Source organism: Theobroma cacao, chromosome 1 (assembly GCF_000208745.1).
Source record: "Theobroma cacao cultivar B97-61/B2 chromosome 1, Criollo_cocoa_genome_V2, whole genome shotgun sequence".
Lineage (NCBI taxonomy): Eukaryota > Viridiplantae > Streptophyta > Magnoliopsida > Malvales > Malvaceae > Theobroma > Theobroma cacao.
In genome coordinates this window covers 3487143-3501658 of record NC_030850.1, presented here as the reverse complement: position 1 = coordinate 3501658, position 14516 = coordinate 3487143, and the positions used below count along the sequence as shown (strand labels likewise).

The window sequence follows — 14516 nt, the reverse complement described above, 5'->3', positions numbered from 1 at the left end:
AGGTTGTCACTGAAACCCTTTCTGCAGTCCAAATAGATAGACTAAGATCTGTAACATATTATAAAGTAAAATCATAACATAATATAGTTTTATTTTTAAATACAAATTTTACATTTATAGAAAATTTACTTAGCTTTTTTTACGCTTTTACGTGGTTTTCACAATGATGTAACATATTCGACATTGTTTATTAGTGAAGCATGTTTCTTTTTCTCAATAATATCAAATCCAATATAGATTACTTTCTTCGTTAGTCTAAAATTAATTTGGAAATAAAAATTAAAGAGGGGAGGCTCTTTGGATCGTTTTCAAAATTCGAAAAGAAACTTTGTCAATGAAATTCAATCCTCCTTTTCCAATTTCCATGACTAAATAATGCAAACTTCTTCCCTAAAATTTGCCCTCCCCAATCTCAAAATGGGTATTCACACTTCCCTTCCCTCTCCTCCTAGGGAACTAATAATATAATCCATATATACAGTCTTTCAAAATCTTTTTAATTCATTTAATTGCAAAAAAAAAAAGAAAACCATATTTCTGTTTTCCTATTTGGGATGTTGCTTTAATACTATTTTTGCTTGGTTGGTTTGATTGATGGTTGGTCTCTTATCTGATTATTAAAGATGGTGACATTCAATTATGCACAATTATAACATTGCATGTTGAATTGTTGATGTACATAATAATATAAGATCAATAATGAAAAAAAGTTTGTTAAGGAATAACGTAAAATGTACGGGAAGCATATGAGGGCCAGAGGACTTGAATGTAATTTTTTAAAAAAGAAAGGGTGATGGGTGAGTGAGTGAGTGAGTGAGTGAACGTTTTCATCTTTCAGCTTTCTTTTCCTCGCTAAACTGAAAATTGATCCATCCACACCGACCCTCTCTTCTCGCTGTCGGGGGAGGGGACATGCACACGCCCAATCGCCTTTGCTTTTTCGCTTTTCTTTTATCCTTTTTCTTCTTTTTGCTGTGCATTTTAATTTGTAAAATGGGACACCACTCCACCACTTTGGAAAGACAATATTATCCTTTTCTTTTAACTGCTGTGTATACACATTCTTTTTCTTTCTTATTGGGATTATTGTTTATTGAAAGTTTTGGCTTTTTTAGTTAGGGCACTGTCATTCTCAATTACCTCTTTTTTTTTGTTCTTTAGAGGTATTTCTTTTGCATAAATTCATTTTATTTACATAAATTGTCTGAATTCAAAAATAAAATGACCTACAAATACTATAAATTTTAAAAATAAAATAAAATCTAACATAATATGTGATTGAATCGTTGTGTCTAAATTTTTTATTTTTATATTAAATTTGTTGTTTTGTTCAAGTGGAAAGATGAACTAATTCATCATATGCATATTTTTTTAATACACAAGATATGGTGTTATTCTAAAATTATTGCATTGGTCGCTTTATCAAATTCGATTTGAGAGGCAATAAGTTTATATGTCCTTAATAATTTACTTCCGTGGTCCATTGATAGGACAAACAGCTGAATTTGTTATGCTGCCAATGTAGGCATTACTGTTGGAGGCATCAATTTCGTTACAAACTTCCCAAGGTAGGTAGAACATCACAAGCCAATAACTACAATATTATAATAAAGGAATGCAAATAAATTTCATTAATTTTGCCATATGCTTTAGCCATCTGGACAAACTCATCCTAACAAACTTGTACTATAACTAGATACCACTTTCCATGATTGTCTGATATACCATTGAAGGTATTTTATTTATGTTCCTTTACCAAATAATTTTATTTTCATGTCCAAGTTCCATTTTACATGTGCATGATTCATGTTATGTGTCAAGTTCACATCATTGAATGGGGTTGGTGTTATTAAAGAAAGCTTTTCTTTTTCTTGGCCAAAATCCCACATTTTTCTTTTGTTCGAATGACCTAAATATATGTATATATATTATATATATATATATATATTAGAGAAAAAGATGTTAATAGATTCTGCAAATGAGGCAGGAACAAGGAAAAACCGACTAACCTGTTGCAACCAAAGCACTGTTGACCGACAATGTTGAAGGATCGGTGGTGATATGATGGAGTACTGCTGTTGAGCAGATCGTCAAAGAAAGAGACCTTTGGAGGTGTTTAATTAGTACTTAAAGCTAAATTATATAAGATAAATCAATAAAAAGGAGTGCTTAGAAATATTTTTTTTTGGGTTGTAATCATGAGAAAGTTATTTCATTTATAAAATTAAAAATAAATAAATAAAGAATGTGCAATAATGAAATTATTGGTGGGAATATATGCCGGAAGCTAGCTAGCAAAGCAGAGGGTTTTGTTACTATATATTTTGGGCCCTACAGTAAGTCGGCATTCAATGGAAATTTACGGATTATTGGGTAACACTAGATCAGTATACAAGTAGGCCTTTCTTTTTGGGGTTTTATCAGCTAATTATGTCGAATTCCATTTTTATACTTCTGCCTCTTTTTTTTTTTTTTGTCTTTTTATTATTGTGAATCTCAAGTTTAACATTAGATGACAAAAATTTTGATTTTAATGGCCAGAATTGGCAACAATTGGTATAGTAGTATCCTTTTCTGGAGATAAAAAAAATGGGGGGAAAATCAGATTTTTCATAAGCAAAATTGCAAAGAATTAAGAGTTCCTTAGCTGCCAAGACAATAAATTTTTCATCTGCTCTTTAAAAGCGACTTAACATGCAAGTTTTTGACTATATTTATCAGTACCTCAAATTTTCTTTTGGATGAAGTCAGTGCAGGTAGTGGTTGAAATTTCATGCAGCACGTCTGGCATCTAGCTTTTTTGCTTTGTAGCCGTGCAATTACCAAAGTGCAAGGCAAGGGTGGGTGCTTGCTGACTCTTAAATTCAGAAAAAAGGCCTGTGCAGAGGTTAATTTCTTGTTCTTGTTGGGCACTTTTGGGAAAAAAAAGAAGGAAAATGACTAAAATCACACCATTGAATGAGCTTGAACAAGTAGAAACTCGCTTGCTTTGTTTTCTACCTTGGAAAAGGCTGGCAAATTGACTGGGATTGGTCATGGTCTAAACATAGAGACAATCTGTCTCTTTGTGATGGGTTAGTACTTAGCAGTCACCTGCTCCATCCCGACTCACAAAGTTACAGGAACGATTGATCGTTGATGTGAGATACCCCATTCCTTTTTTCTCAAATTTCCATGGTATTGCAGCATGTTAAATCATCTGCCAATGGCAAAACAAGTAACAAGCTCTTAAAGAAGAGTGTTTAAATTCCTCCTTAATATTTATGAACTCTTTTTTTTTATTTGAAAAACTTGACCTAAATTATATGCTTTACTAAGAACAGTGTTAGAAGCGAAAGAGTGTAGCAGAGTCGACAAATTTGGTGCATAGAGTGGAAGACACGAAAACTTTTTTCATTTCTTTTCCTCACCATCCCTAATCTAGGTCACAAGGCAAACATGCCTTTTCCTTTATTCTCTTTGGTTCCCTACGTTCTAAAGCAATACTTAACCAAGCAGCTTGGACTACTTAGTTGTAATTTCCATCTCCTATAATATTCAAAGTTGGAAAATTAAAATATTTTAGTCTTTCGGATGGGTATCTTTGGAGTCAATTCTTTCTTTATTTTTACTTTTGTCTTCATTAAGAATGCACCTTAATTTCTAACCTTTTCACCAAACTCTCTCCTTAGCAAAAGGTGAAAAGTAAAAGACAAAAATAAGTAGAGCAAGGTATATGGATTGTCTTCTTCTGCTTATCTTTTGATTCTTATAGATTATTTTTAAAGCTAAGATCCTTTGCAAGTGGCTTGAACCCATGCACAAATTACATGAGTTTTAGGAAGTACTTATTAGGGAGCTAAGATTGTTTGCAATTGGCTTTTAAAACAATATTAGAGAGATAGACTTTTGGGAAGTACTAACCAGAAGCTTCAAGTGGAGATGGCAATGGATTATCCTAACCCAAAGCTTCAAATTAGTATAATGGATTCATATCAGGAGAGAAAGCAATGAGGTCGAGCATTCAAATTCAATAGCCAGACATGGCCTTAGCATTCCCCATTTTGAATTCTGAAGAAACTAACCCTCCTTAATGTGATGTAGTATGAAACTAATAAAGTTGCAGATGGTTAATTGTCAATTATTTTGAACCAAATCACAAGCCAAAAATTAATAATAATTTGACCAGGAAAGGGTTAGGTTCTGCAAGTCTACGAAACTAGTCTAGGACTTGTATTTGTCAGTGTCATATTGACCAAAATAAGCTTAACAAATCCCAAGTTGCCGTACTGGACGAAGGCCCAGTTTCACAGGGCCGAATACGGATTACTTTAAACACCCCTAAAGCCCTAAGGCGGCAACGGGTGGGGTTTTGGGTTGTTGGAATGGGTTCTGGTTTTCAATTTCGGCATGTTCGAGTTGGAAAAACAACTTATCCTATTCTGCACTTTATAAATAGAAAGGTAATAATTAGAATCAAGCAATGATGAGGGTGAATATCATGCTTAGACTTGTTAAAAACTTTATGTGAACTTTGGGGTCTGGTGATTTAGATTTTGAGTGAGTTGCACGATTCAATCGGGTTGGATTACCATCCTTTATCATATCGAAACACAAGCAGAAATTCCAACAAAACATTAAGCTGCCCGCCTTTAGGGTTTTTACTCAGACCTGTTAGAGGGGTGATTGAACAGTTTAGGGACTCATTTTTGCTTCAATTAGCAACAAAAATGAATGGTCCATGAAATTCCACCGAACAAAAAGGAGGAATCAAAGATCAAAATGCTCATGATCATGAATTCATCATCTCCGGTATTTGGCTTGGCTGCCAAAATTTTCTCATGCTGGAGGGTGGTGTCCACCGTCCGGTCACCTGTCCCCACACTCTGCCACCAATCTTTGAGCCTCTTCTTGTTCTTTTTCACTTCATGGGCCCGCACTGAGACCTGTTCCTCTCGTTACCTTTTTTTTCATTCTCTCATGGTAATCGAGCCGACGTCGTTTTAAAAGCAAGTTTGTCTTTGTATAACAAAGTAACCACAACCGGTCCACTCCAGATATTCTCCACCTCCTTTTAGAATACAAATATAAGAAACAGTCTCGATTCCATAAAGCAGAAAAAGAGAAAAAAAGGAATGAAAGAGAAAAGGAGAAGGACAACTCTCTCTCTCTCTCTCTCTCTCATCTATAAAGAGTGGGGTGGGGTCTTGGGCAACGGGCACTGCCAAAGCTCACACTTCCCACACCAATGCACAGTCTTTTTGTTCTTTGGTTTCACGCGTCCCAATGCTCCCTAACAAATTGACCCTTCTCTTGAACGTAGATACATAAAATTGGTGCCCAAGATTTTGCAAATTTTCTCCTGTGCTGTTTTAGCATGCAATAATGCCTTGCTTGCACCCCTTCAGGGTTCACCTCTTTAGGTCTCTGTTAGTCTTGTACTCTTGAGTTTGGGGAAAAGCTAATAGAAAAATAGGTATCCCTGGTGGATATATAAAATCGGCTTTAACAAATGGCTTCTTTTGTACACTTCAAAGAGTAAAAAAGCCAGTTAATATAACTTGCACAGGGAGGGAGGGAGGGAGGGAGTGAGAGACACACGGTGGGGTTTCAAGGGTTTTCAATAGTTTTAAGAGTTCCCAAGTGTTGAACTCCGTCCCAACCCAAGTTCATTTTCGGATCTTTACTGTGGAGATGTTGAAGATGGGGTTGATCTTTTGCTTTTCCTTTTTCTGTTTTCTGGGTCTTACTGGTAAGGAAAAGAGTAAAACTTAAAAAACCCAAACCTATTGACAGTTTTCCAAAATGTTTCTTTTCATGTTACAATGTGGGTTCTTTTTCTTCTTCATCATCTTTTGAAAAATTTTCATCTTCTTTATTTGCAGGCGCAGGTCAAGAATCTATTGAATACCTTACTCTTTATGACGCAACTCCAGAGGTTGTTCATGCATTGTCTCACAGTGGTCTTCCTGTAGCAGTTCCTGTGAGTGGCAATGTCCTCAGCGAGGTCTCTAGCAGTGTTTTGAAGGCTGAGAGTTGGCTCAGGCTCCATGTTCTAGCTCACTTTCCAGCTACCAAAATCACTACCATTCTTGTGGGCGACACTCTTTTCTGTCAAAAGGATCAAGAAGACAGCTTGGGTCTTTTACTACCATCTCTTAAGAACATTTATCATTCTCTTACAAGGTGGGGTTTAGAGAAAGATATCAAAGTGTCAGCTTCTCTCTCTTCTAGTTGTTTGCACCAAAGCTCTGCTCTTTTTGGTGATGATTTGACTGAGAAGGTCATCAGACCTCTGCTGGAGTTCCTCCAAAATACAAACTCTACATACTCCATCACCGCTCCTCCAAATTTGTCTCCCTTTACACATGAAAGTTTGACTTCACTAACTTCCCACCTGGATTTCATGAAAAGGTTTGGATCTTTTGACCTTACAAAGGTCAATGTGATTGTCTCTGGTCAACAAGAAAAAACCCCCAGGAGCCGGAAGCTCTCAGTGGTGGACTCCAAGCTTGTAAAACCCTACCCAGCTAGGCCAACCCCTTTGCCAGAAATCTCTCCTTCCTCCTTACATTCATCTATTGGCTTCTCTGTGCCTGCCAATGTAGCCAAAAAGCCACATCCCCCACAATATCCTACTTCTTCACCACCTCCATTTTCCTTCCCTAGTGGTTCTTCACCACCTCCAGTTTCGTTCCCTAATGGTTCTCCACCACCATTTTCCATCCCCATTGCTCCAGAGCTGCCTCCACCCTTTGTTCCCGCCAGCTCACCTGACGGTTTCTACTTGCCTCCTTGTAATCCAGTTGATAACACAGCACCAGCACCAAAGACAGGGGTGGTCCAAAAGCTGTGGTGTGTGGCTAAGCCTAGTGTTCCTGCTGAGACTTTACAGGAAGCAATGGACTTTGCTTGTGGTGAAGGTGGTGGTGATTGTCAAGAGATTATGCCTCATGGGAGCTGTTTCTATCCAGATACCGTTGTTGCTCATGCTTCTTATGCTTTCAATAGCTACTGGCAGAAGACCAAGAGAGATGGAGGAACTTGCAATTTTGGAGGCACTGCTATGATCATCAATGCTGACCCAAGTAATTGCCATTACTAAAACTTTTTCTCATTAAAGTTTTTGCTCTCTTGCCTTGCTTTCTTTGGAGAGTTTTTAATTACAATGTGGCTTAATGTTTGTTTCAGGTTTTCTTCAGTGTCGGTTTGTTCTTAGCTGAACAATGGAGAATGTTGGGTTTCTTTCAGTACAAAGTAGGATTTGTGGGGTCTGATTGCAAGGTGAATTTGTCTGCTTTTTCCTTTATTCTTAGTGATTAGTTCAGTAGAACGCATGTAGCAGGTAGGACTTAGAAATTTTGTTTCTCTGTAACTACTGTAGTAATGGGGTATCCTATGCAAAAATTTGCAAAAGACTTTTGACTCTGATTCTATATAGATATTGCCCTTTAGCTTTAATTATGTCTATCTTTGTTTGATCTCTTCACTTCTATTTTTATCTTTTTGCTGGACTTTCCAAGAAAATAGTTCCTGGTATTTTCCATTTCCTAGTAGGAATGCTTATGTGAAGGGATTCCAACTTTACTCAACCAAAGTCAATATGTTCATCAAGTTGCAAAAATTGAGTGATGTTCAGTAATTAATGTTGGCCATCGAATAATTCTTGAAATTTCTAGATAGCAGTATAAGAAACCTGTGAAGCTGATCCGAACGGCTGCTCTCATAGCTATAACAATGTCAATGTGCATCTATCTGCTAATACTCTCATTCATTCGTTCATTAAAGCTTATGTGAGAGTCTTCATAATAAAACAAGATTGGATTTGTCGAACATCTGAATCTTCAGTCATTTCTCGATGTGATCAATCCAACATTAATGAAGGTCATAAAGAGGTTTCCTTCGTAAAATAAATGCAAATTATTTTTTTCATTTGAACTATAAATTTTATTGATGGGCTTTGAAAGTTGAAACCGACATGAGAAATTGCAGTCTCTATTAGCTGTGTAAGATTATGAGAGGATTTAGAGTTTTCACCTTTCAATTCATCTACAATGAAGCTTTTTGACAACTTGGACATGGATACATGAGACCAACAAATCCAGAAATGTTGTTGGGCGACTCATAAATTGGTAGGATTTTTGTTCTGGGACCCTGGGCCCATCACACTTCTGCTGGGCCACTCTGATTGCTGGCACTGCAGCATCTCCAATTTCTTTTAATGAGTATAAACATCTAAGTCTAGACTAGAGCAATAACTTGCAGGGCAACCCGCTGCAAGCAGCTTCACCCTTCATAGAGACTTCTTCGCCACTGAACCGTGATTCGCAAGTTGCAGGTTACAGTGGAGTAATTTTACGATTGCACCAACACAAACCCTTGACGGTGAACCATCCTGCAGTTTTGGAACTATACCTTCTTCGGTTTTCGCGTAATAGTTCATGCTTCCATAACCAGCCCATTGCATATTTCCCTGAATGTTTCTTCTTTCTAACTGGGGCTACTCAAATTTTGGACATTGAAAATTTAATACTTTAGCCCAACTGAAAGACAATGAAGTTCCTAGTTAGTAATTCCCACACAGTGGCCCTCCAAGAAAGCTGGAAAATCAAAATTGAAGAAGTTGGGCTTACAGGTTCTAGACGAAGACCCTCTCCAATCCATAACAGTGGAAATCACCCTATATTCAATTAACATGGGCTGTATTTGCAGAGCCATGACCAGACCTTCCACAAGATAAGTAAAAGGTAAGTAGAGAGAACCAGCAGCAACCGTTAAGGATTGATGACTGCCCTGCCATCTTCGGTTGATACTCGCTCACTCTAGCATTGGAAAGGATTCGAGTTCTGAACAGGAGAGATACATCGTCCGTCAGATAACCAATCCGATTCGCAAAGTTATCCAAATTCACATCCCAAGGATAAATTTGATTTCCTTTTACAAAACGTAAAGGCCTAGAGTAATCTTAAAAAACCAGCAAAATAAGAGAAAAATACCCAAAACACTTTCAAAATGATTTACAGAGTATAGATCAAAGTACATATCAGCGTATAATTTATGAACGAATTGCCTATCAAATGCTTAATTCCAGTTGGTAAATCAATCAATTGACAAGTAAATTGTTAATAACCTAACTCGAAGAGGGAGGAGGGGGAGAGGAAACTCTTAACACTAAATCCAAAAAAAAATGTTTGGAGTTCATGATTGAGATATGCTTGAACAAGCATTCTCACTACCGTGCCTTGCTCGTCGTACAAACTAAAGCAGTGGAATTCCCCGCTTCATCATCTTCATTGCAGATTGGACCAACGATAGTAGTGGAATGCTCTATTTCCTTGGTATCTGAATTTTCGTACTGTCGCAAGAAAAACCAATTAAAACAAGGGGAATGAGAATGAACAAACCATCGCATATAATGCTATATAATTCGACTAAAAATTCAATGAAATAAAATATATATATATATATATATATATATATTTATAATACCTTTTTATTTAGACCTTGAGCCGCCATAAGTTCATAAAATTTACGCATCAACATCTCTTCCTCCACCTACAACGGTCAACAACTTTATAATTTCTTTTCTTTCAAGTAATTATGATAAAACAAAGGAAAAGAACAAAGGGGAGTTAGAAAATAACCTGAAGTTTATGCAATTCGTGAGAAATTAATGAATGGGATTCTGTAAGCAGCTCATTCTGCCTCTCCAAATGCCTGCAAGTTATAAATTAAAACAAACAAGATTTCAGTGTTGAACCAAGTTTAATTTAAAAAAAAAAAAAAAAGTAAATAAATTTGGTTCAAGTTTACTTGAGTATCTCCCCGGTGTATCGCGGATCCATATGACAATTGGAGCTTCAATTTCCAGAAAAGTGAATCCAAAAGTCTAAAAAATTTCAAGAGAACAACTAATACAAATTTCGATTTTGGTTTTTTGGGATTAAAAGAGTAAAGAAATACCGATAAATAATATAAAAATAAAATACCGCTCGCGGGCGAAGAAATATTGTGGGAGGCGAAAGGGTAGGGAAGATTTTATACTTTGCAGGGAGAAGAGAAGGAGAAGATAAAACCGACGTCGTTTGTGGTGGTGATATTAAAAGAAGAGCAATTGGGCGATATAGATCGAAATCCAGGCCCACTTGGAAAGGTCTGGTAACATATTGAGGCCCGACTAATAGTAAAGAAGGAATAAACTTTAATAAGAATAATTTTTGACATAATATCTTAAAAAAATCTTAAATTGTTCAATAAAATTTAAATAAGACTTTATTCTTTTATTACATTTAATCAAATTCTTATATTTTTATTTTGATTTGAATAAATTTTTTTAACTAATGATTAATTTAATCAAAATTTCATTTGTTATTTTCTATCATGTAGTACTGATGTGATATATCGATATAACATTGATAAATGATAATATGACATGCTTATATGGCATGATCGCATGGTTATATAATATTTTTCACCTTTCACGCCAACTTGTGTGGGTATAAAATAACAAATAGTATTTTAATTAATTGTAATTAGTTAACTGTTAATTATAAAAGTTTATTTGATTCAAAATAAAAGTATAAAGAGTTTAAGTATAGAGATTTAATTAAGCATAAAAAATTTGTTTATTTAAATTTTCTTGTATATTTCAAGGAATTTTTTGACTATTATGTCATAATTTTTTTTAATAAAACTTTTCAAAAGTAAAAGTTAGATAATACATGATTAATTAGTAAAATTAATAGAACAAGTGTGACAAGAATTCTAATATTTCTTTTACACAATAATAATTCACATGTAACTTTACTATTGAATCTTAAAATTTACCATGCAATAATACCAAAATTTTTTCTCTTTTTTTATAATCAAAAGTTAAGCTGAGTATGTTTTAAAATCAATAAATTTAATTAAGTGGTCTCTTACACTCAGAATTAAACAAGTTTGGTAATAAATCCATAAATAGGGGTGAAAAATTTAGATAAGCTATTTCTGAATTTAAATAATTTGAGATGACATTTAAGAATCGAAACGATCGCATTATAATAAAATACCTAATTCAATTTATTTTATGTCAAAACCCAATCGGTGGGTTTATTCTATCCATGTTGAAAACTTAGGCCCTAGTTTGTCATAAATGCAATTGGCCCAAAGCAACTTGATATTAATTTTTCATGGCACCATCTGGACCCTTATGTTGCGACATCGTGGGTTTTTCAACCAGGTTGTTTCGGCACTCTTTATTTACTCAACCGTTTGCCGTATGCCCCAACCGAGCTCATTTCTGTTTCGGTACTATCAAATGATGGCTGCCATGGGGTGCAGTACTAGAACAAGTAAGAGAATAACGTGGCCGGCCATGATCTGAATGATTAACTCGTCGGCAGCAACCAACAATATTGACTTAGTCACTCGGCTCACTAGCTGAATAAGCCAGTATTGATAAAAAAAAAAAATTAAACCCTCAAAAAAACAAAGCAGAAACAAATATATATTACGCGTGTTGAGTCATAGCTAAGGTTTGAGCAAACTACGGTCCCTTTCAGACATCGTTTGAATACGAAGAGCTGGTATTCATTTCATACGTCAAGAGTTGGAATGCATTTTCATACTTTTCTCCAAGCAATAAAATACTTTTGTAGGCTTTTTACAATGGCCTTTGACTTTTCTCTTGCTATCTTCTTCGGAAGATCCTCTTTTGGGATTGGATAGATATCTTAGTTTATCATGTAAGGCAATTTATTTTTGTTGTTGTTAAATGCTTATCACCGATTTTGAGCGTAATTCGGCGACTGATTTGCATGACCTTAATTAATGAGATGAGGACCGGGGTTAAGCAAGTTTTCATTCAAGTGAAATGGTTGGAAATTGTTCTCGCCACGTCTCATCACGTTTGTGCGGGAATTAGTTTACCCGATCTTTGAGTTGGGCTGAGCTAATTAGTGTCACAGTTAGTGGTCCACGTCGAGCAGCTAGCCTACCCATTTCTCTATTTCTCGTGGGTCGCTGCAATGGCCCCGCTCATCACTCACTGGCCGACGGACACGTGGGCCAGACAAGAAGGACCCAAGTAATTTCGAGAAGACTCACCAACCAGCACAGTCGCAGCCGCGGCCACCAAGTGACACGCCGCACTATCATTATCAGATCAAACCACCGAAAAACGAAAGTCAAGTTCCCACTACACTCTGGCAAACAATGGTGCAAACGCTAAACACACCTATAAGAGGATTTTATATATATATATAAAGAAAAAGTGCATCAACAGTGAGAGACTGATATTACATTTCCGGCCTTCTCCCATGATTCCACTACACCATTTTCCATCTTACTAAAAATAATTTAGAATGAAACATGACTATGTGAAGATATGGCATTATAATTATGTGGATCTGGAAATGCATTCACTTGTTCGATATTGGGTTTTTGGAGTCCAAACTCACCTATTGAAATTCCTGTTGAAATCACTGCTATGGTATGTTGTTTTTAACTCGGAAAGCAAGAAAGTGGACGAAGAACAGGTGTTGGTTTTTGACTTGGAAACAGTCAAATAATTAAGTCACCCCTTAGCAGGCAACCCCAGTTTTTTCACCCCATTGGACATTCCTACAAAGCCCCATTTACTTTTGTTTATTTAAAACTATAATAACCCACACCAGACTTCACTCCAAAAGACGACCTAATCAGACGTGCAAACATATCTCAGAGTAAACGTTTCTTCAACTGTTTGCAAACTCTCCCCCCGCTTTCTCTCCGCTCATCAAGCATTTTCCGTCTATCTTCTCTTCTATTGTCTTCCTCCCCATATAAAAATCCCTCCTTCTTGATCACTCAAACACTCACTCAACTCCAAGAGAAAAACTTTCAAAAACCCATCTCTTATATGGCTCTTGAAATGTTGAATTCCCCTACTTCAGCTCCTCCACTGCTCCACCATGACGATATAGACCTCCACTCTACTGAGCCATGGACGAAAAGGAAAAGAACAAAACGACCCAGAATCGAAAACCCACCAACAGAAGAAGAATACTTAGCTCTTTGCCTTCTCATGCTGGCTCAGGGAACCACTACCAGAACCAGCCCCTCAGCTGCAGCCAAAAACACCCTCAACAATTACAAGTGTACAGTTTGTAACAAAGCATTTCCATCTTATCAAGCTTTAGGAGGACACAAGGCCAGTCACAGGAAACTTGGTGGAGCTGATGAACACCCCACCACCACCACCACCACCGCCGCAGTCTCCGCCCCCACTACAACCACAGCCACGGTGGCTACAAATTCACCTCCCATGAACCAAGGTGGCAAGACTCACACGTGTTCCATTTGTTTCAAGACATTTTCTTCGGGTCAAGCCTTAGGAGGCCATAAGCGATGCCACTACGAAGCTGGTAGCAATATTAACAGTAACAGCGGTGAAGGTGTTAAATCGTCCAGCCAAAGTCAACGTGACTTTGACTTGAATGTGCCTGCTGGACCAGAGGATCCAAGTATTGACGTTGACCAAAAAGATAAACTTTCCGGCGACGAGGAAGAGGTGGAGAGTCCTTCGCCTCCGGCGAAACGCGGCAGCTACCACGTCTGTTGAATGTCACTGGTAAAGATTAGATTTAGTTTAGGCGAATGAGTGGAGTGGACTTTGCTGTTTCTTATTGAATTCTTCTTTTTTTTTGGCATGATCATCGTTATAATAATATTTTTTTGTCCTTTTGGGCTGGGACAATGTTGCTTAACTGTTGTAGTATTGTTTATGTACATTCGCTTGGTGTAAGTAAGATTAGCAAAATTCTTTTAACGGAAGTATATGATCTTCAATTTAGATATTGAGAAACATTTCAGATGTTTATGTTTTAACTAAAATTATTCACACCCGACAAAGAAAATAAAAAAACCCAATATTATTCCAATTTCAACAAAGAGCTTGCATCTTTTTCTATGGAAAGGGAAAAGAAAGTAAGAAATTAAATTAAAAGTTTAATAAAAAAATTTAAATAGTTTTATGATATTTTATCTCATATGAATGTAATTATTTATATTTATATAAAACTCTAAATCAATTACTATCAATAACTTATATTTAAATCTTTGAAGATCATAAATTCAAAAAATTGTCGGATCGGTGATGTTGTATTAATATTGTTTCTCACAATAATTTGAAAGTAAAGAAAAAAAGTATTGACTTATAATAACGGTTTCATGAAATTCTTTGTCCTACCTAAGAGGATGAGGATAAAAAGGAAAAAAAATGTTGATTTATAGTAATGGTTTCATAAATTCTTTGTCCTAACTAAGAGGATGAGGATAAAAAGAGTTTCTACTAAATATTAAAGTGTAAATATAACTTTTGTAATAGTTAATTTCAATAAAAAGAATTATGTGATTTTTGTTTATATAACTTAATCCAATTTTAAACCAAAAACAAAAAAGGCATAACCAAAATCCAACCCATCAATCACCCAATGAATAAGTTGACTTCAACCTTAATGGGCATATAAGTTCCATGAGATTTGAGAATAAATCTTTAACTTTCACGAGTCTTGACG

The 14516-nt window shown here is 36.1% G+C and overlaps 2 protein-coding genes across 2 annotated transcripts; both read left to right on the top strand.

Annotated features, from left to right (window-relative positions):
- Nucleotides 5304-7443, top strand: LOC18611276 (glucan endo-1,3-beta-glucosidase 12). Its single transcript, XM_007047445.2, has 3 exons — nucleotides 5304-5731; nucleotides 5865-7067; nucleotides 7171-7443. The coding sequence occupies exons 1-3, from the start codon at nucleotides 5674-5676 to the stop codon at nucleotides 7200-7202; spliced, it is 1293 nt and encodes a 430-aa protein (XP_007047507.2). The 5' UTR covers nucleotides 5304-5673; the 3' UTR covers nucleotides 7203-7443.
- LOC18611274 (zinc finger protein ZAT10) lies at nucleotides 12365-13773 on the top strand. Its single transcript, XM_007047443.2, has one exon. The coding sequence runs from the start codon at nucleotides 12860-12862 to the stop codon at nucleotides 13559-13561; it is 702 nt and encodes a 233-aa protein (XP_007047505.2). The 5' UTR covers nucleotides 12365-12859; the 3' UTR covers nucleotides 13562-13773.